At 34.9% G+C, this 24,175-nt stretch overlaps 1 protein-coding gene across 1 annotated transcript in view; it reads right to left on the bottom strand.

Moving 5' to 3' along the window:
- Positions 1-21,133: 21,133 nt before the first annotated feature.
- PUS7L (pseudouridine synthase 7 like) overlaps positions 21,134-24,175 on the bottom strand; it is a 21,669-nt gene continuing 18,627 nt past the window's right edge. Inside the window, exons 7-8 of the mRNA XM_087813772.1 lie at positions 23,066-23,119; positions 21,134-22,036 (exon numbers count right to left, since the gene is read on the bottom strand). Coding sequence (XP_087669898.1) covers positions 21,710-22,036; positions 23,066-23,119 — 381 coding nt within the window. The 3' untranslated portion in view covers positions 21,134-21,709. The remainder of the gene's footprint in view (positions 22,037-23,065; positions 23,120-24,175) is intronic.

Genomic DNA, 24,175 nt, shown 5'->3' with positions numbered 1-24,175 from the left:
CTCTAATGTAAAAGAGAAAAGAATAGTTTGGGGAGAAGACTAATCTATTGCACAAAATGTTAATGACCAACAGATAATATTTGTGTACTTCAAACCACATTATCGACATTATAAATTCCTGGCTGTAACAAAGGAAGAGACCAAGAAAGCCCTCTTTGTATTACCATCCCCTCTTGTTCTAAAACACAGCTGCTTCCAGAGGCAAAGAAAGGAAGGGAGTGGGCAGTAGATGCCTCAAACTGTCCCTAAAGTTTTATTTTGGTTACACTTTCATAGCAAAACAGATGAGAAAAATGTTAAGATTTATGAATAAACATAACTATTTAATAAATGACATCTGTTTGAAAGTAAACTTAGAGAATTCAGGCTTTCCAAGTGTAAAAGTACACACACACCCCTCTAAGCTTCTCTTCACAAAGTAAAGTAGACTGAGCAGAGTGCTTCAGGCGGGGTGGGGGGATGGAAAAGAGTATGGCACACTTTTCATATCTTGTAAACGCAGGTGCAATGCAAAAAAAAAAAAAAAAAAGGAGAGAATTGTGCAGAACAAAAGATACAAATAATGAAATAAGAGCTCACCAAAGTTGAGACATTCTTGAATTAATATTTACTTTAGACTTACATAGGATATAAGTTTCTGGACATTTCTTCCTCATTTAAAAATGTATACATTCACAATATGCACTATCAAAGAAATGTAAGATCTAATACTGTTCATTCAGCATTGCAAAGATTTGTCCTGCAACATGTTTACATCTTCCTAATTCTCTCTGATGCTAGTCCAGCTAGCCCCAACCTGATAAATGATGCTCATCAAGATTCTAGTCCGCCTGGTCTGTTTTGATCAAGTGCCCATTCTCTTTTTTTCTTATTACCCTCCAAGCAATAATGCAGGAAATGTAAAATTACCTAAATGCCACTTTACTAAGGAGCTTTATTTTAATTTCAGATAATTTTGAGCAATTCATATTCTTTATACTGACCTGGTTTGGTAAATAGACATTTAGAAATGATTACTAATGTTTAAGTTTTACTATTTACCTTCCTTTTCTAGGCCTTATTTCAAATATATTTTAATTGCAAAGTTAACAAGACACACATAGTAAGTTATAATACATTGTGAATTTTATATTAAAAAATTTTAGTGACTACCTTACAGTATTCTCCAATGACTAATCAACATAATTAAATACTTTACTCTTTGTTTTCAGAGCACCCTTAACCTACAGTAACTCACATATGGTGGGTAGTAGAGAATCATGCCTCTCCCCCTCTTCCATAATTGAAGAACTTCTGACATTTCATTTGGACCTGTGGATGCCCAGAATATGAACTACATTTCCTGCTCTACCCTGCAACTCAATATGGCATATGACTGAATTCTAGCTAATAACATGTAAGCCAAACCTTGCTTTAAAAATAACTGGCCCACACCTTTTGCTCCTTTCTGGGTCCATTATTACCTTCCTGCCTTTTAGAATGTGGGTGGAGCTGCCAATTGGAATCATCATATATGTTGGGAATGGAAATCTATGAATGACAGAACAAGACAGGAGGAATCTGGTTCCCCAGGACTTCGTGGAACAGATCTCACCAGCAGCATCCCACTGTCCATTTGGAATTTTACTTGAGAAGTAAATACATTTCTTTGTTATTTAAACTACTGTTATTTTGGGGTTTCTGTTACTGGCAATTGACCATTACCATATATGATACGTGATTACTGCACCAGCTAATTTTCTCAGGCATTAGTACCAAATACTAAGATCCCCATCTAGCATGTATGTCTTCTATTAAAAGTCTCAGTAGAGATAAACATTTTTGTATACTCTTTACAAGGTGTATAATGGCAATGAATTGATAGTTATATCTGATATTGAATAATGCATACCTGAATTTACTACTGCTAGGTGCAAAACATGCAGCAAACATATTCAATGAAAAACACCTCCTCAGATTTGTTCTGAAAAGTAAAACTCTGCACATGAATTCCAATCAGGTATGAGTTTTTAAAATCAATTTTGTTATCAATTGCCAATAATTCAGCTCCATCGTAATTCTGAGGAAAGAAATGAAAAAATAAAATAATGGAGTCCAGAAACATGTGGTAAAAAATGAATAGTATGGTGAGTTGAACCATTCATCCATCTATTCAACGAACACTTATCAACCTTCTCTGTATCATTTCCTGTGCTAATTTATTCATGTACATATAAATAAGTCTCTGTCAAGGCACTGCATTTTTATATTTAAAGAGTAGCACTTGCTTCATTATTTTACTGGAAATTATTATCACTTGCCCTTTTTTCTAACTAAAAATAAACCAGCTTTAGCAGGGTCTGCTTAAAGCCTGAGTTAATAGTATAGTAAGAATACTTAAACTGTTCTGATTCATTTATTGAATGAAAATTCCAATAGTTACGTTACCATTTCATAATTATAAATAATTTAATGTATTCATTCATAAGTATGTCGACATGTGAGCAGGCATCATTCTTTTGATTGACTACTTGGTGTTATGTTTGATTAAATTACAAAGGCAGCACCTTAAGAAAAACAATATTCTTTTTTTTAAATATAATGTTCAAATTGTAGAAGGAATAATTAGGGTATTTAACCAGAGCTTAGTTTGAAACAAGAAAGGATGGAGACTACCGGAGCAGAACTAGGAATGTAGCTATAAGAAAGTAAACGTTAAGTCTGTGACTAGAGAAGATCTAGCCAGGCAAAGATCCAAGTCAAGAAAATTAACAAAGGCAGGCCAGAGTTGGCAAGTACCTTGGGCCCTGATTACAAATCAGGTAGATGCGGCATCTGGGAGGACCTGAAGCCACGCTAGAAGACTGAGATCAAAGATGAGAGATTCGGGGCGATAGAAGATCAGAAACTCAAGCCAATGAGTTTAGCAGTAAGGGCTCAGGTTCCCATTAGATGACTTTGAGCAATAGGCATGGGTAATGAACAGTTAAAATGGGATTTATTGTTGAGCTGAGGAGTCTGTGAGCACTGAGCTTCCTTTATGTTTAACTCAGGGCTAGAATTTGTCTCATAGTGAGAAACCAGCCTGAAACTTTAGATACCCTTGACTGGGAAGGAGTGAGAGAATGAATAATAAGGTAATTCTTAATATAGGGAGCCAAACTCTAGATATGTTAGACTTTCTTGAGATAATTTACTAGCATGAAAGAGTTTTATCAAATACAAGACAACAACAGTTGCCAAATTAGGATCCCTTAAAATCAAGAGGTAGGCCAGTTTATGGAGGCTCTGCTACTACATTCTTTTTTTTTAATCCTAACCCAAGGATATATTTTTATTGATTTTTAGAGGGAGAGAGGGAGAGAGAGAGAGAGAGAGAAACATCAATGTGAGAGAAACATTGATAAGTTGCCTCCCATACTGCCCTGATTGGGGATCAAACCCACAACCTAGGTTATGTGCCTTGACAGGGAATTGAACCCACAACCCTTTGGTGTGCCAGACAATGCTCCGACCAACTGAGCCATTGCCCAGGGCTGATATGGCTTACTAGTCTTGAGTTTCCCCAAGGATAAGGCATAATCTGTGTTATTACTGGGAACCTGAAATAAGATTATTTGCTTGCAAATGTGAGAATATGGAGTTTTGCTCTTTAAGCTCTAGGACTGATAGTCAAACCCTGACAGGGAAAATCCTTCAACCCAAGAGGCTGAGTCACCTTGGATCATAACAGCCACTTGAATGTTACTATGAGGAAAAAGCAATTAGGATACAGAGACAGGCAGTATCATAAGCTCCTTACATCAGCACAGAGAGAAAGAAACTCAGTCTTTTACAGACGCCGAGTTACACTAAGTAAGCAGATATTATGCTAAAATCTACATATTTATCTTGATGTAGGATTTTAGTTATCCAAGTTTTCATAGAAATTTTTCTTACCCAAATTTTACCTACTCCTGAAATCCCATCATCTTTAAAACAGAACAAAATCCTAGTTTCTTTAAAATTTAGATTTATAAAAAGGCAGAGGTAAGTTGTGTTTTTTTAGTCAACCCATGTAGTATAAATGATAGAGTGAACTCTAATCATATAGACGTTATTATTGACAAATTTCAGCTCATTTTGCTATAATGAGCATAGAAACTTTAGTACTTAGTAAAGTTTGAAAAAGTAAGAGATAGAGAAATAATACTGTAAGAAGAATTACAGAACAAGATTCCTCAAAGGGAAAAAGGAAAGAGAAGAAGAAATTTAAAGTAAAGGGATACAATTACAAATGGGCTTTCGGACAAGCTGTAAGTACTCCAAGCAAGGAAGGGTGATTGAAGACTTGAATTAAAAACAGATTCAACCAACAAGAAACATATTTTGGAAGGAAGGACAGATGGAACGGCTCGAGGGGAAGAAAGGGAGTGAGCGATGGGGCAGTGAACATGAAAGAGTGACTCAGCTATGCTGTCACAGAAAGGGCATCAGGGGAAGGTGAGGCTGGGAAGTACAAAATGAACAGAGACGGACTTTGCAAGTCAAGCAGGAAATTTCAGAGTTTGATCAGACTTAGTGAAATGGTAGCTAATATCTAATTAACCCTCTCCCCTTCTTAAAATTCTTGAGGTGAGAAGTGGGGAAGTTTGAAGAGAAATGAACAGGGAGAAATTCAAAGAAATTAACAGTTGTCTTCAAGTAAGAAAGCTGAAGTAGGAAAAGATCGCAATGGAGAGACAACTCATCAATCACCTGAGTTAGCAGTCTGTTTGCAAAGTACCATGGTTTGGGTGAAGGGACTTAGGCTCAAGCCTTGGCTCCACCTCTCACAATATGATCTCGTGCAAGCTTTTAGCTTCCTTAAGCAGCAGGGTCTTCATCTATAACATGAGGATAATAACACATATTTAATAGAATAGTATTAGGAGTAAAGCCAATAAATTATGCTAAGGTGCTATGTAAATGATACCCTTATTTAAAAAAATAAGAGCAGACATGTAGAGTATTCTTAAGCAGAAGAGAAGCTGAGTCACATGCCCACAGGGAAACAGTGACGGAGCAGGGATTCACCCAAGGCAACGCAGCTAAGGAGTCCATGATTCTAAATACTTGGCTATACTGCCTCACTCCCTGATTTCAGGGAATTGACAGTTGAGTTGAGGGGAAAATAGTGGGGTGCTGAATACTAAGACAAAAACAACGACAAAAATCAGTGTCACCAAGGAACCCATGACCCTGAGTTAGGTGAGTTTTAGAGACAGGAAGATTTAACCTGCAATGTTCTTAGAAGACCTACTGGATAAGGAAAGAGTTAAGTTATGCTTATGAGGATGACTGGAACTGGCTAATCAAAATGAGGAATAGAGGCTTTTAGGAACAGCAAAATAATGAGGATAAAAATACAGAGCATAAATATTAAGATTACTTAGTCCCTTTATGTTAGAGAGAGCCAAAAATTAAAGTGTAATAGAAATTCAAAATGCTGCTTACATTTCATTTAAAAGGATAAAAACAGCTGCAAATAAAGATTTGATTCCAACATATAGACTATAAGTCTTAAAACAATTTATTATTTACTATTTGCGGGGCAATTTAAAATAAGTGACTATGAGATACACTAACCAGAGACCAAAAATTAATAAAATAAAATGTAAGCCAAAATAAACACAACATTAATCTTTTTAAAGAAAGTATTTAATCTTTAGACAAAGTAGTAATACTATTAGGAAATACTTTATTTTTAAATATTGTTTTCTGATTCTAATGCTTTAAGATTTAATAAAGTTATATTCCATTTCAAAAATGTTTGTTTTATTGGCCTTGAAAGAAGTTGAAGGAAAATTTAATCTTAAGACTCTTTATAGTATTTTTTAAAAGTGTTATATCACAACATGATCTTACAAAGTATAAAAACTGGCCCTAGCCAGTTTTGCTCAGTGGTTAGAGCATCAACCCTCTGACTGAAGGGTCACTGGTTCGATTCCCGTTAAGAGCATGCATCTCGGTTGCAGGCTTGATCCCTGGCCCTGGTCCCAGTGAGTGTGGGAGGCAACCAATCTCTCTCTCTCTCTCTCTCTCTCGTCAATCTTTCTCTCTCTGTGTCTCTACCCTCCCTTCCACTCTCTCTAAAAAAAAAAGTCAATGGAAAAAACATCCTCAGGTGAGGATTCACAACAATAAAAAACTGTATTGTATCATCTCTTTTTATTTGGGAAATTTTAAAAGCAACAAGGTGAAACTCAGAGAGAAAACACAAATATAAAATATATAAGAGAAGAGGAAGCTGTGCTTAAGTTAAAATTAAGTTTACAAAAGCTTTAAGATGCTTTTAGGGAGCGTAGATCTAGAACAAATTCCTGCTCTCTTCATCTCTCTGCACCCTTCTTGTTTGTTCTTTTGGCTCCTGCCAAAATATCAACTGTGAACACTTTGTATGTTATGCTAGAAGTGTAAGAAATGTTGTTCAGGATGCTCCCTGGGCAACTTTTGTATAAGACCCTACCACATTATTACCAAACCATTTCTTCCATTAAAGCATTTCTTATGAAAATGCAAACAGAATCAGGCAAGAATAATACATTCTACTATTAAAACATGATTAATATTTATTATCAGCTTAGCTATCTATTTTCCTAGTAGGATTTATTTCCCTAGAAGATTTATTTGTAGGAATGGGAAGTTAGGGAAGACCCTGGTATGACTTATGTATTATTTAGGATTCTTTAGTAACAAGTAACAGAAACCAAACCTGGCTAATTTAAGTCAAAAGAAAACACAGTGATATGAGTAGATCACAGGTCCTATGGGAAAACTGAAAAACAAGGTTGGAAAAAGTGGAAACAGACAACTCCAGAAGGTCTTCCCAATCCTACATGGCCATGACTGCTGAAATGTGAATGACAGTTTCTTCTCTCTTTGCATTGCTTCACTCAAGAGGCAGTGTCCCAGGAAAGCAACTGCCTAGTCATATGTAAGTCTCTTACCTCACTCTTGACAATACTAGGGAAGGTCAGAGAAAGCATTTGGAAACAAGAGCCAAATCGCTTCTTTGGTTCCTTTTGCAGGAGTGAACCAAGCACTTGGATTTCCATCATGTCAATACTGCACACAATAAGGGAGAGTTAATTTGAAAAGAGCAAATCAGAGTGCCATTGGAAAAGGGGAATAGAGCATTGGCAGCCAAAAAACAAAAATCAAATATCAAATATGGCTACAACAGAAAGTCTTTATGGGTGGTTCTCAGGTGAAGCATCCCTGTATGCCCAAAAGCAGTGCCCCAGAAAGAAAGGACAGCTGCAAATGCATTTTCATTCAACACGTAGAGAGACACAAGCTGTTACAACAATTCAGTTACAGCAACGGTGAAAATGACTGAACATAGAATATACAAACCAGAAACCAAACCCAATAAAAATGGTATGGCCAATAAAGATAACAGCATTAAAAAGAAATGTAATGGATAGACCAAAAATATACTACTGGATACCCTGTGTCTCCTAAGCATTACCATGCTTCTCCCCCACACAGATCTGAAGGACACTGACCACCTTTAGTGTTTCCGAGGTGATCCAATGGCCTATGGGAAACTCCCCAACTGATTGTAAAATGATCACTTTCAACTTCTCTATTGAGTTCATGTTTTCTTTGAAATCAAGTTTAAGCACAATTCACTTATTTTATACTTAACGTTAAGAAATCCTCATCTGTGAGTACCTATGCTAAGTAAGTTGTGTGAATTCTCCATTGGCTTCTCAACACATGAAGATCAGAACCCCTGGCCCGTAAGACCCTACAAGATCTGGCTCACACCTTTCTGATTCTTATCGCACACCGTGTAACCCACTGCCCCAGGAATATCAGCCTTCTTTTTTCCCCCTTGAATATGCCAAGTTCATTTCCTGCTCATTGCCTTGGACTTTGTGCTCCCTTTGAAGGCTTTCCCAGGACTCTTTAAATGGCTAGCTTATCCAACTCTTCACTCCTTGGTTTCAGTGTCACCTCCTCAGAGCTCTTCCCTGAATTCCCTCTCTATAGTCACTCTCTACTGCATCATTCAATTTATTTCTTCTGTAACACTTACCGCTCTTAAAATTTACATTTTCTGCTTGTTCGTTGTTTGCCACCTCCCACAAGAAGAGTCGTTTTCTGTCTTGTTCATTGCAGTTTCCAGCTCTTAGAAAAGTTCCTGAAACACAGTAGGCCCTCAATAAATATTTCTTAAATTAATGAACTAATCTGTGCAAAGCATTACTTTTTTATATCTGTTTCTTTATCTGTAAAGTGGAGGCAACATTGCTGTGGGGATTAAACAAGAAAAGAGCTCTCTGATGTAGAACTATTACAAATGTATAATTATTTGCCCATTAAATATTAGAAATAGAACTGATAAGTACCTAAGCAGTTACCTATCAGGCTGTGAGCTCCTCGAGAGCAGGGATTATATTAATTCTTGTTATCACCTGTTATTCTATGCTTAGGACAGTGTCTGCTATGTAAATATTTTTTGAGTGGATAGATGAATCGATGAATGAGCAAAGCATCTCTCTACCTCCAGAAAGACTTCCATCTGGAAGGACTAAATGTAGCTGTAGTCCTTCATGAGGGACTGCACCAATATTATTTTGTTCTACTTTTCATTTACTTGCTCATAAGAATTCTTGAGCACCTACTATGGCCCAACAATGCAGAGGATACAATGATAACTACAAGTACACCAACCAATTAAACAAGTAATGTACCTGCCCTCATAAATCCCAGAGAGACAATCAAATAATCACAAAAATAAATTTATAAAGTTTCAGCTGATATAAATGCTAGGGAATGGGTTTGAATTACTTTGGAAATTATTATGTGTAACTATTTAAACCAGATGTTATAAAGCTTCTCAGACAGAACATATATTTTGGTTATTAAAGAAAATAACTTTCTGAAGAGAGAGCTGGTTCCAGGACTATACTAAATAAATTCATATTTTTGGCTCATCCACATAGGTTTACTAAATTAAATTAACTACAGAACGATTCACATGTTCAAATATTTGTTTCCCAGGGAAACGTCCTTGTGTCTTCATCCTAAAGTTGCCTTTAAAGTCACCTATATTTGAAATGTCTCTTCATGCTTTCAAAATGAATATTTCCTCTTCTTAATGTGTTTTGGCTTGAAATCCTCCTAATCTGGTATTAAGATCATAACTCCTGCTTTCAGTTTGCCTTTGTTCACAACTTTATATTCAACTATTGATATATTTGTTTAACTGGGCCTGTTGCATACAGCATAAAAGTACAAAGTGTGACTTCTTTCTAAAAACAAAAGGACATTTCTGGAATTAAGCCAATTTAAATGTATTGATAGGACATATATTTGTTCTCATTTGTATCAAATTTTTTACATTGACAGTTTGGGTCAAAAGCCAGGATGAACTTAGACATACAAAGATTACTAAAGGTAATGCCTGTGAAAGACAAAGGCGAGACAGAGCAGGAGTACGCCAGAAGAGCCTTCAGACCATGATACTGGTCTGAAACTTGAGAAAGGAGGGGTTGAAAGCCTCAGACTAGTGCAGCTCTGAAAAACAGAGTCTGAAAGCCAGACCTCTAGGACAAAAATTGCCTTGGGGAGTCTCCTGCGGCAGACCTGGCCAGGCTGTCACACCCATGTCATGCTAAGTCACTGAATGGAGTGGCAAGCAGATCATGTCAGCTCCAATGCTGGGGCACATTCTGAAGGGGCTACAGCTCAGGCTATATGCTAACTGCAGGCCTCCCAGCAGTCACTCTTGAAGAAATATGAGAAAAAGAGCTACATGGCTACCAAAGACATCTTATAATATTTTATTCAAGTACAATCTACACACAGTGAAATGTACAGATTTTAAGTGTACACAATCTAACAAGTTTTGACAAACTTATAAATCCATTTACTCCATCCCCAAAAAGATAGAAAATATTCCCTTCACAGAAAAAAGTTCCCTTGGACCTCTTGTCCCTCGTTGCCACCCCCACCATGCTCCCCACTGCACACATTCACTGAGGCAACCACTGTTCTGATTTTTATTACCATATTTTATTTTGCCTGCTTTGAACTTCATATAAATGGAATCACAGCACATGTTCTCTTTTATTTCTGGCTTCTCATGCAATATAATGTTTTTGATATGCATACATATTGTCACATGTATCTTAAAATTTTTATTTCATTGTATGAATATACAGCATTTCTTTATCAAATTTCCTTTTATAGAAATATAGGTTGTTTCCAATTATTGGCTATTATATATAAAGTTACTGTGAACATTTTTGGACATATTTTTATGAACATTTTCATTAATCCTTGACAAATATTTAGGAATGGGATTGCTCAGTCATATAGTAGGGAATGTTTACATTTATGAGAAACTGTCAGTTCTCCAAATCATTTGTACCACTTTTCACACAAACATCTGGCTGTTTTGACTGGCAAATACTTGAATTTACATACCACTTGGGGTGAACAGACATCTTAAAAATATTGAGTCTTCCAATGACTGTCATATCGCTCTCCATTTTCTCAGGGTGTTTCTTTTGTCAGGGCAATGTTTTGTTCTTAGCGGTGTAGAGGACAAGTAAGCCTTTGTTAAATATATTCCTAAATACTTCATGTTTTTAGGCTGTTGTAAATAGTATTGCTTTAAAATTTGTGTTGTTCAATTATTCATTGCTATTATATAGAAACAAAGTAGGTTTTTATACATTGACTTTGTAATCTGTGAACTGGCTAAAATCATTTATTAGTTCTATGTGTTCTCTTTGTAGACTCCTTTGTATTTTCTATGTGCACCATCATATCGTCTTCCAAAGAAAATAATTTAATTTTTTCCTTTCCAACTTTACTTCTGCACTTTTCCTTGCTTTATTGCACTAGGCCCTCTTGCATAATAGAAGTGATAAGACTTCATTGTCTTTCTTTTTTTTTTGATCTGAGGACAAAATATTTCACCATTAAGTTTTCTTTTCATTATGAATGATATTTTCTTGCTTCATTTAATGTCTTATTTTTTTAAACTTTATTTCCAACACTAAGTATAAAGGGCCAGTGTTGTTCTATTTATTTCTCAAACAGTCCAAGCGCCTTCCTTATTTGACTGTAGAAAGGAAAGGCTGTTAGCTCTGATTCTCTTGAGGGTTTGATTTGCATTTAGGCCAGCCCACGGCTTTAGTTAGGCTGAGTTCATCACACTCTCTGCTTAGCTATGAAGAATTCATCTCACCCTAGAACCCAGTTTATGAAGCCTTCCTTGAATCCAAGACTCTTTTAGAATTCCATAGAAAGTACCATTTTTATTTTGTCCTAGATTTTCTTGTTACCACAAACATGGTCTTTTGTGTAATTTTACATCCTAACCATTAACATTTTATTATTTTCCCTGTGTATTTAACTCTTCAAATATTTGAGTGAATTCAATTATTATCCTTATTTTTTTTGTCCCTTATTGTATTTTTCTCATTGTTATTTTGTGTGCTTGTTTCAGTCTCATCTTCATCTCTCTGATAGTTTTGCTATTGTCTTCTGCATCCTCTTGAAATCTACTACCACAGGTTTCCTCTTCTTCTGTCACCTTATATTTCCTATGTTCTTTTCTTTCTTTTTCTATTGCTAATTTTTTTTTTTTTAATATATCTTTATTGACTTCAGAGAGAGGAAAGGAGAGGGAGAGAGAGAGAAACACCAATGATGAGAGAGTCATTGATCGGCTGCCTCCTGCACACCCCTGACTGGGGATCAAGCCCGCAACCTGGGCATGTGCCCTGACCGGGAACTGAACCTCGATCTCCTGGATCACAGGTCGTTGCTTAACCGCTGAGCCACGCATGGCCGGGCTCTATTGCTATTTTGTAGCCTTCCTTCATAGAATTGATTGCTTTACCAAAAATAAAATATAAAAAAGTGCACATCACAAGCTTTACCTTCTTTATGGCACCTTTACATAGTGTGTTGACAAATTCTGCTGCTCCCTCATGTTTACCTTACAGTCTGTTTCAAGACTGCACTAGTTTCTTTTATTACTCACTACTGTATGAGTTGAATTTTCCTGGACCGGCTATTTGCAAAGGTCCTGGTGAGGAGAGACCAGAATAATCTTTCATGATTTATAACTCAAAGATTCTCTCTTCTGCTTCCCACAAATAAAACACAACATTGTTGGTGATGTTTTGCTTAGCCCCAAACCACATTCAGCAAGTTTCTGCCACCAGCCTTGCTTACTCAATTTCTCAGACCCCTCCAAACAAGAAATATAACTTTTTCTCTTTATGGTAGGTGCTTTATCTTCAGAAAAAGCATTTTTTCCTGCTTTTGAGATCTGCTGTTGCTAAACTCTCTTCCCATCTTTTTCCCACTTCCTACCATGCAAATTTCCCAGGTCTTAGCTGGTCTTGGTAGCTCTCACATGTAACTTTGCTTATTATATTGTTTGCAGGTTTTAAAAAAAATTGTTTTCCTTATTGCTTTTGTATGATTTCCAGAGGGAAAAGCCCACTTGCACTGCCACATTCCTATCAAAAGTCACCTGAAGGTGTTTGGCAGAGACCTAAGTTTTAACTCATGTCTTAATAGACTTATTGTTTAGTTTATTCTCTTGGATGACATTAAACCAATTATAAAAACAATAACCAAGAACTTAAAATGCTGAGCTCTCCAATTTGTCTTACTAAACACATGTGAAATATCTCCCAATAGTTCCTACTAGAAATTCTATTCCACTACAATTACTAGATAAATTCAGCTGATTATCAAAATACTTTACTTGATTAGTCATCTAGAAAGTGACTGCATGATAAAATAAGCATTCAAACACTGCAGAAATAGGCAGAGAAAATTATAGCATAGCTCCCAGCTTTTCTTAGAGCCTTAAGACATGAAGAATACCTAGTAGAGCTAGATGAACTAGGAGGGGGTTATAAGTACAGGGATATATTTCACTGTGAAATTAGAGTAGGCATTGAAGTTGAGGGCTGGCTCCCAGTGAGTTTTCTTTTGGGAACACTAAGTAACCATCAGTACAAAGGTCACAGAAGTATCTTATGAAGCCAACCATTTATGACTTTTTGAGGCTATGGAACTGATCAAGTCAGTTGTCAAATGCAGAATGAGAGCACGGGGGCATGCACCAAAAAGAAAGAGAAAGTAAAGGAGAAACACACAAGGAAATAAATATAGGTAGCAATATGTCCAGACATATAATATTTTCTAATATTTTTTGTTTTTTAATAAAAGCCTTAAAATGCAGAATGATTAAAGGTAATGAGGACTTTTTCCTTCATAGTCCTCCCCCACCTCCATCTGATTCTAGTGTTCTCCAAACTTTCCCCCTCACATGTAAAAAATACAATATGTATCACTCTAAAGTAGACTGGAGAGAATTTAGGGAGTATGAGTTGGTGAAAAAAAAAATATTGCCCTTATATAATTATAAGAAAAATAAAATATAACTACTAGGGAAGGCATTATATTATATACTAGAATTTATATGAAGTTTTAAAATAAGAAATCCCTTCTCAAAGCATAATGCTTAATAATGGATTTTGTGTGTGAAATAAACACACTTCCTGGTCAAAACTTATAATTAAAAGAATAATAAGTAAAGTGTTTGTGACAGTGCCCAGAAAATAGTAAATGCTATATAACGTAGAAAATTTTTAAATCTTTTTTTTGTTGCTGTTAATTCTCACCTATGGGTATTTTTCCATTGATTTTTAGAGAGAGTGGAAGGGAGGGAAAGGAAGGGTGAGAGAGAGAGAGAGAAACACTGATATGAGAGAGACACATCGATTGGTTGTCTCCTGCATGCATCCCGATCGGGCCGGGAATGAACCTGCAACCCAGGTACATGCCCTTGACTGGGAATTGAACCCGTGACTCTTTAGTGCAAAGGCTGACGCTCTATCACTAAGCCATACTGGTGAGGGCAAAAATTTTTAAATCTTTTTTACAATCATTCAAAGTTTATAGCACTTGAAATTATGTTTGAAGAAGCTAACAACTCTTTCTATTCTAAAACATTTCAATATTAAAACCCAAAACACAAATTTGAAAGAATATATGCACCCCTATGTTCATTATAGCATTATTTACAATAGCCAAGATATGGAAGCAACCCAAGTGCCCATCAATAGGCAAGTGGATAAAAAAGTTGTGGTACATATATACATGTACAATGGAATATTACTTGGCCATAAAAAATAATGGAATACTACCATTTTCAACAAAATGGGTGGACCAAAAGGGCATTATGCTATGTAGAATACGTCAGACAGGGAAACACAAATACATGTGATTTCTTGTATGTGGAATCTAAAGAACAAAATAAACAAACAAAAAAACCAGACACATAGATATGAAGGGATTGAGAAGTGCAAATGAGTCAGTTTGTTTATATTTAAACACATATTTGCCACTTTTCCTGTTCATCATTCATTCCTCCGCCCTACGCTTTGATTTGGATCCTTTACCTCCAGCCTGAAGAGTTTTGATTTTTTGTTTGTCTGTTTTAATTTTCTCTAGTGAGTCACTACCTAGTTGCAAACTTTCTCAGTTATTTTAATATATTCTATCATTGCCCTAAGAGTTAGCTATCACTCTCATCATTCCTTGAGAATAATCTTTCTCTGCCTGCTGGTAAGTTCTTTCTTTTTATAACAATATAATTTCCTAAGGTATGATTGTTGTATCATTAAGCATTTTTAAACCTATTTATTATATGTCAGGCACTGGATGGATGCCTGAGGTATAAAAATGAATGCCCTTAAACAGTTAGTGTGGATGAGCCAGATATTGAATCAAACAAGTATAAGGTGATGTGGGCAATGAGATAGTAGAGGCATATACAAAGTGTTATGAGTGCACAGATTTCACAAACAAGACTTTTAACCTAAACGGAAAAGACATTCTACCAATGGGAATGAGAGGCTGAGGCTGTGTAACATGGAAAACTTGCTGTATTTGGGAAAGAGCAAATAGAGCTGAAAAAAAGGTATATTTTACAGAGAAAGTGGCAGATGAAGCCAGACTGTGCAGGTCTACATGTGCTATGTGTAGGGATTTGGACTTTAATTCCATAGCTACTGGGAAGCCACTGAAAATGCTATATGCCATAAACACAATGACAATCAGACTTCTACTTTTAGGAGGGTCACTGACAGTATACAAGAAAAAACTGGATGGAGTGAGGAATGGAGGCAGCCAGTTAGAAAATTATAATAATCAAAATGAGAGAGAATATGTACATAAAATACACAATCACCAATTGCTTCGCTATGAAATTAAAGTTTTCTCTTTCCTGCCTTGGAAGAATGTGCTTTGAATTCAGAATAACAGCTTCCCATATTTTATAACAGTTCCTAAATATATGAAAAGTGCATTGTTATTATTTACATATCATAAAATTACTAAATTTCCCATAAGTTATTTCATGGAAAAAAATGTAACATAAATTAATTCCTTTTGAAAATCATATGCAAAACTACATCCATTTTATCATAACCTAAAGAAATTATAAAGGTTATTTATAGAAAGAGTCCTCCTCTTTCAGTCTTAGGAAAGAACACTAGTCCTTTATGGCCAGGAGTGGGGGTGGAAACAACAATCAACTAAGATTAAAACCCCACTGCAGTGAAAAATTCAGAGTCCTGACTTAACCAGTCCAAGAAAATGCCAGTAAGGCTTATCAGAAAAGGGTGACTTGGAAAAAAAGCATAAAGAGTTGAGTCCCTAACTCTCTCCACTCCCCCACACCATCCTGCTGCTCAAACACCCTCAGTTAAGCGGTGACCAGCTTTGATCTCTCCCCTTTTAAAAACAACCAAATAGCTCTTGTTTTGACTCCATGATAAAATTTCCTCCTTGTAACACGGATTTATTTCTATATTGGTAATTGATATTTATTAAAGAAACTGATAAAAGAAAAGAAATTTTAATGTCTTATATTTCGTAACATTTTTCAATATCTCTAAATTTAAATAATTTCATGGGTATCCTGACTTCTTTCCATGAGTAAAATTTTTCTTTAATAAGACAGGGTTTATGTACACAGGCAGAGTAAATTAGCTCCTGCCTCACAGTTGCTAAGAAAACGAATTGCTTAAGAAGATTAGAGTCATTTTCTTTACTTAAAGGTATTCCTGACAACCCACACTGAAATTACACAAGATTAACTCCATTAACACCATTTCCCATTCTTTAAACTAGTAGCTTTCTAGAAAGCAGCATTTAGACTGAGTAGTTCAAAGCATACCTTGAGAGGAGATCTCAAATGCTTAGAAATGCTAATGTAAGTATCCTTTAAGGATTCAGAATAAGGTTCTGAGAGGTCAAGTGACATGACTGATTCTATCCTGAGCCATAGTGAAATGGAAAAACACTGCTTGTTTTCTCTCTTTGCCATTTAGTCTGCGTTTTCTTTATGCAGATGGTATTTCAAATCAAGTGATAGCTTAAAGGATATAACACTGTAATCCCTTAAAGGCAGGGATATTACCTGATTTATGTTTGTTTTTCCTGACATCTTACAGAGTGCCTTTAACTTCGGGGCACTCAAATATGGGTTGATTATTATGCCATTTATTTGACATTGCTTTGTGGTTTATCAAAAATTTGTAAAGCAGAGGGCTTAAAAATGAACACATTAAAACAGTACCATAAGATATCAAGCAATCTCTAAGCATCTTTCTGAATCTGAAAGCAAAGCACATAGCACAGGCACTAAAATTTAAACTACTTCCATTAACTTCATTAGTGCTACTGAAATGTACAATGCCTAAATTTCTCTCTCAAAGTATGCTGGCCTGAGCCACAAGAACCATTCTGAAAAAATGCAATCTTCATCTGCCAACTGCTTTACCTTACCCTCTGAACCTTAAGTATTCTTCAAGGTTTTTAATTGCAAAATTAATACACCAATGTATTCTTGTTTAAAAATCCAAACATTTCAGAATAAAGAAAAAAATGAAAAGTCCTATTTTCCTTACTCTCCATATTTTCCTCCAACCTCTTTTACTGTCCTAACATTAATGGGAGAAAGCTCTGCATTGTTAGACAGGGCTTCATTTTCTTTTTGGTGCCTTAATGGTAGTTCCCAGGTGGAAAATACTGAGGAACACTGACCTAGATCCTTCTTAAAGATCTTAATTGGAATGAACTGCTGAATTCCAACATTTAGAAATATTTATTTCCACTTATCATTTAAAAAAATCTAAAAATGTGCTGAATTATAATTACTTTATGTTAAGACAGAGTAAGATCAGATCTCAAGGGAAAGTCATTAACCATTTGCTTGCAAAACTTTTCATCAGCGCGCACAGTGAGGTAATATTAATCATAATAACACTAACTGACTTTTACTGAGCATTAACTAGATACTAGACCCTATTAGAGTTTCATATTTTCTACAATAAAGTCCCTATCAGTGAAATTTTAAGATATGGCATCTGATCATTAGTACCTATGTTCATAATATCTTGAATTTGTGCCCTGGTTGGTGTGGCTTTGTTGATTGGGTGTTGTCCTGTGCACCAAAGGGTTATCAGGTTTGATTCCCAGTCACAGCATGTGACCCAGTTTCGGCTTGATCCCCAGTAGGGGGCATGTAGGAGGCAGCCAATGGATGTTTCTCTCACTCTCCCTCTCTCTAAAAATCAATATATATATATTTTTTAAATCTTGAATGTGTATATTTTTCATTATTTTGTTTGATGCAATACTGTCCTGTCTTGGACTGAGAACTGATTACTAACATAACTTTAAACTTGAGTTCAGCACAACAGAGAATTTCAGTGGGTAAGTAAAGCCACAGACTAGTGCAGTGGTAGAGCCCCTCTCTGAGTTCAGGTACTCCCAGCCATGCCAGTATTTCCTAAACTTCAATCATTCTTGTACTACTGCTGCTATATCTACACTAGTATTTCCTTAATATCTTTAAATTGATTCCCTCTCTTTAAAATTAAACGTATTTTTTTAAAAAACGTCACATAAGTGGAAAACTTATATGAATTATTTGCAAGTAATTGGAAAAATAAATTCAATAAAACAAAGTGATCTTCTTAAAGTCTGGCTAGATATTGCTGCCTGCCAGTATTCCTCAGCCTGAGACCTGCACTGTCTCTGTTTAAAAGGTAAATCTGCAAGTGTTAGTGATATATGTAAACTAGTATTAATCAGCTTCCTCCTTGTCTTAAACAGAATGATTGGTTAAAGCACTGAAAGAGAACTGGGAAAAAAAGCAACTCTGTCATTGTATTTTTAAAATGCTTTTCTAATATTGTGCCAGGTAAAATTTCAAATAACTTCCTATTACCCATAATGATTTTGCCTGTGCTTATGATATAAGACCCAAGATATTCTGAAAAATACTCCAAAAAGATTTGGAAATTTCCTAAAGGATCAATCTCCTTTACTTTTATTTTGGTCTCAGAATCTCAAAAGGAATCTTGTTTCTTTCTGCTCCAATATACCAATTAATAAATGACAAGTAATATCAAGTTGGTATGAATGAAAGTTATTAACCAAAAAACTTAATTTTAGAAGGCAAATATTAGGTAGATGAAAACAGAACTCCTTTAGGAAGCATAATCAAGTTCAACCACATACTGTCTTGTTTGACCTTGAATAGTTCAGTAAATCACTCAGTATTTTCTCACCTGCAAAAAAAGGGAAAACACTACCTACCTACTAAAGGGTGGGTACATGAATTAAAATAAGAGAAATGCCTGGCACAACAGAGAATAAATGCTATTTGGATCAAAAGTTACATATGACTTTCAGCTTATTACAACTCGCAAAAATCCAAGTGTTTTATCTAAATAAAAAGACCTCTATTTGTTTTACCTTAGTAATCCTGAGGCACTATGGGATCAGTTTCAAATGCAACTTTGAAAATGAAAACTCATCCAAAGAGTATTCTTCTGAAAGCCTGAAATGCCCCAGAATTACTGCAAAAACCTGGTCATCATTTGGTCCAAAATATCTTAAAGTCATAAACTGGAAAAAAAAAAAATGAACATGGCAAATGTTATTGGTATACAAAATAGTTCACATGTACAGTATCTGAATACATTTTATGGTGGCTTGAAACAAGTTTAGTGACCCTTTCTTTAAACATGGTCAAAGTAATAAATAAGAAAGATATCTAAAATTATAGTGCCATCTACAGGCAAAAAATATAATATCAATGACAGCACATTTTAATGCTTTCACATTTTCTAACTCAATGTTTAAAAGAAAAGGATTTAGTAATCTTCATAATTCATTTTATGATCATATTTACAGAATATAATTTTTCATGAAATAAAGTAAAACGTTTTCTCTAAAATTTTTTACTATTTAATATATCATTTGATTTTAAATTAACATGAAAATAAAGATAATTTTTAAAATCCATGGACCTGCAATCTCCACTTTTTTTGTCTTACATTTATTTATTATTAAAATATATAATGACAAACTAGGAACTTTTTAGTATTAAAAAAATCCAAATATCCTATCAAAAATATCTTAACAAAATGGCATTTTCTTTCTCTTTCTTTCTTTCTTTCTTTCTTTCTTTCTTTCTTTCTTTCTTTCTTTCTTTCTTTCTTTCTTTCTTTCTCTTTCTCTTTCTTCTCTTTCCCTTCCTTCCTTCCTTCCTTCCTTCCTTCCTTCCTTCCTTCCTTCCTTCCTTCCTTTCTTTCTTTCTCTTTCTTCTTTTCTTTCTTTCTTTCTTTCTTTCTTTCTTTCTTTCTTTCTTTTTCTTTCTTTCTTTCTTTCTTTTTCTTTCTTTCCTTCTTTCTTTCCTTCTTTCTTTCCTTCCTTCTTTCCTTCCTTCTTTCCTTTCTTTCTTTCCTTCTTTCTTTCCTTCTTTCTTTTCTTTCTTTCTTTCTTTCTTTCTTTCTTTCTTTCTTTCTTTCTTTCTTTCTTTCTTTCTTTCTTTCTTTCTTTCTTTCTTCTTTCTTTCTCATTCTTTCTTCTTTCTCTTTCTTTCTCTCTCTCTCCCATCCTCCCTCCCTCCCTCCCTCTCTCCCTCTCGCTCTCTCTCTCTCTTTTTTGTTCCAAACTTGCACCTTACCCTCTGCTTTACCTTACCCTCTGAACCTTAAGTATTCTTCAAGGTTTTTAATTGCAAAGTTAAAAACTTGCACCTGTGGACATTTATTTAATAACCTAAGGGCCAGGCACTTTTCTAAGCTGTTTCACATATACTGGCTCAGCAAATTACTGCAATTATCCTAAGAAGTAGTAGTATTACCATCCTCATTTTATAGATGTTGAAACTGAGGCACACAAAGCTTAATTTGTCCAAGGCCATGCTGCTGTAAGTGACTGAGCTAACGTTCAAAATGCGGGAGTTTGTCTCCAGTATCTATGCTTTTAATCACTATGCTAAAATGCCTCTCCTTGGAAAAAGCTGCATTCAGTGTATGTACCGCAATTGTAATATATGTACCGCAATTATAATATATGTTCTGCTTTTACATTTTCTCACCTTTAAAACCATCATCATCATTTTTAATAATTAACATGTTTTGCCACCAAGCTGATACATCTCCTTTTACTTACTTTCGTTTTCTAATGCTGTATTTCCTTCATTATATAGAAAAATGCTGCAATAAGCAAATTTTGCATTGTATATAGCTCTTTTCTTCTTTTGAATTTTATTTTCTTATGCTAATATTTCCAAAATGATTTGACTGACAAAGTATATAAAAGTGTCACATTACTGATATATAATGTATACTGCTTTTTAAATGTCATTATATAATGCTACCAGCAATTAAAGAATACTCAGATCTTCCCATCCCCCCAAATTTAATTAATATAAAATGGTTAAGAATGATTTATGAAGAGAAATAGTTAAATCAACAAATATTTAAATTTTTAAATGGGCCAAATGTTTTCTTCCTCTCCAACATAAAAGATGGAGATAATACTATCATTTGCTGCTTATGAGATTGGTGCTATCTTGATTCTTTAAGTTAGCCTCAAAAAGAATCAATAACATACCCAAAGTCACTAAGTTTCAGACCTGGAGTCTGAGCCCAGATCTTCCTGACTCTAAAATCTGTGTTTTAGATAATGGGGGGGGGGGGGGGAGGGGGGGGGAATAATAATAATAAAAAAGGTGAGGGTCAATGTATGACAAAATAAAGAAATTGTATAAAATGTTTTATTTTAAACTTCATTAAAGATTATTTATCTCATAAAAGTATAAACTACCCGGAGGTAGCTATCATAAATAGAAGGATTACATTTCCCTGATGTATTTTTCTGATCATTTCAAAAATAGGAATGACAATAGTAGTTAACAAAATGCTTCATCTATCTCTATCTCTAAATATATACTTTCATTACAATCTAGTTTCACTTGTATTCTAAGCAAGAAGCTAAAGGATATAAACACTGCTCTAAAAATATTTTTTCTTAAGTTTATCTTGCAGTATTACATATACTCCTCATAATCCAGAAAGACTGCAACTTTTATAACACAGAATAAAGGTGACTGAACTGTTAGATAATAGAAAAAAACACACACAGGCTTTGGAGTCTTAAATTCAGACCCCGACATTTACTAGCTATATGTCTACTGGAATGTTAGTATCAAAATTCCTACTTCATTAGGATATTGTGTAACTAAGGGAGATAACAATTATAAAGCTCCTAGCATATGGCAGATGCTCAAAGAAATGTTAGCTGCCTTTCCTTTAAAGAGTGACATATAAATGTTATACCAAGGCTACCGGTTTTAAAAGTCATGCTTCATTATTTCCCTCAGACAAACCGTAGCATAACAAGAAGCATCAAGATCAAAAGAAATCAAAAGAGATAAAGTTGCTTCATCGATGTAGGAGCCTTCTGCTTTGACATCCGTATCATGTTCTTCTATTAGTTGGTATGAGAGATTATGGGGTTGTTTTAAAATCTTTCTATAGCATCCTGGAACATTCATTTTCAGAGTAGGTACTTTAAACCTACACATCTGTAGTCCGTCTCTGCTAAGCACTTCCTGGTACCACAGGCCTACTTTGTTCTTTGGGTACTGAACACTGTATCCAAGCACTGGAAGAACCACCTGTGCAAGGGAAGGAGAAAAAAGAAACATGAAACAGATACATGTTCAGAAAAACATATGATCATATTTTAAATTTACTATTATGACTGGGACCTAGATCTGTAAAAGCAGTCTCAGAACATAAATATACAATCAGTCTAAGGCATGTTATTGAATACTGTACTACTTTGACTATTTTTGATGCTGGCAGGCAAGAAAAGAGCTATCTAAAATCAAGAAGGACTCATAATAAAACAGGTAACCAATTCAAATCAGATATTATTAGACAAACTACTGCTAAGGTAGAAAAGATGGAACAATATGTTTAGGTACACTTAATTAACCTCTGTGCAGTCATACAATCTTAAAAGCATATTCTTTCTGTAACACAAAGAATAACCCCTAGTGCTCAATCACATAACTGGTATTTTAGTTGATAATTTTACATTCTTCTTACTTATTTAAAAACATGAAAGCAAACAAGAGACAGCAAAAGTAGTGTTTATTTTCTCAGCTGCTTATGAGTAAATACTGTATTTTGTGGGGTTTTACTCCTTTGCTGATGACTTCTAGATATTTTTCTTAAATAGTACCCAAGGGTAGTCAAAAAGGAAACAAGGTAAAAACTCAAATCCACACAGTATTAATGAGTTTCAAATTCATTATGCTAATTGAAAGAAGCCAGACACGAAAGGCCATATACTATATGATTCCATTTATATGACATTCTTCCAAGGCAAAACCATAGGGATAGAAAGTAGATGAGTTGTTGCCAGGGGATATGGGTTGACTACAAAGGGCACAGGAAAATTTTGAGGAGAGATGAAACTATTCTTTACCTTGATTTTTGTGGTAGTCATATGACTATATACATTTATGAAAAATCATATAAATATAAACTAAGAAGAGTGAATTTTATTATATATATTTTATACCTAAATTTGAAAGTGGTAAAGAAAAAAGTAGGGTAGGGGAACTGGTCACATTTTATCTTTTGGGGACAGTGTCCACATTTAGATCTAAGTGATGTTAATTTTTAAGCAAATTTACCTGATGTGCTGTGTATGTATTAGCTGATTCCTCTTCTTCAGTTACTAGATGAACCTATTTTTAAAAAAACATGAAAAATATGGGTGATTCTCAAATGTTCCAAATTCTTTCAATTTTTCCCAATTCTGTTATATATAATTTGACTCCTCTGCTGAATATACATATACCCAAACAAAATCTTTTCACAATTTGTTTCTGGAGGAGCAGACTACATAAAAATTAGGATGATTTTTTCCTGCTTTAACCAGTGATAACTGAAGTTGGAACACACAGATTATGATAGGCAGCTTAACACTTTAAGGTGGCACTTTCACCTCGGTAACCAACAACCTTTTTCTAAATTATAAAGTTGTTCTTTATTATGCTGAGTCAAAAATCTGCTCTGTGAAACCATCCCCTCCTCTGTTCCCAACACATATCATACTCTATGGGAATACTCTATGAGAAGTAGTGTTTCTCAAAATGTGCTTCATAGAACAGCTAAAGGTATCACATGTAGGAGGTGTGCAATATATTAAGTTTGAGAAATGATGCTATAGGATATCACAGAATAACTCTGATTTCCATTGGACATGAGAGCTCAAGCATAAAGGCAGCTGCCATCATTCTACAATGACCGATAGCACTCCCATCTTCCTAAAGCATTCATATAATACAGTGTCTAGATCTCTTCTAAATCTGCTTGCTTTCCCCTTGATTCTCTACTCTTATCAATAAACTTCCTTTTTTTAAAAATTTGAGTTTATTTATTTATAGGTAAATAAGCTGTTTTAAGTGTTATACTCAGAAATGGATATAAAATTCCACGTGTGATCTGATAAAGATACATTTGACTATGATCTCTCTTGCATCATTTCCAGCTTTTTGTCTTTCACAAATTCATAAGCATACCTACAATACTATAATTTAAGTAATTTATGAAAATACTGAACAAACAAGGTCAAGTACAAAATTGCCTTAAGAGAAATCTCTCCAGGTTAATATCAATCAACAAACATACTTCTGCTGTATGGCTGTTTCCTCAAATACGAATTCACCTAACTATTCAATTGTCTAAATCACATTTCTCTATCTTGCTCACACACACACACAAAAATTATAAGAGAAATC

Source organism: Miniopterus natalensis, chromosome 2 (genome assembly GCF_054644295.1).
Source record: "Miniopterus natalensis isolate mMinNat1 chromosome 2, mMinNat1.hap1, whole genome shotgun sequence".
Taxonomy (NCBI): Eukaryota; Metazoa; Chordata; class Mammalia; order Chiroptera; family Miniopteridae; genus Miniopterus; species Miniopterus natalensis.
This window is presented reverse-complemented; position numbering and strand designations above follow the sequence as displayed.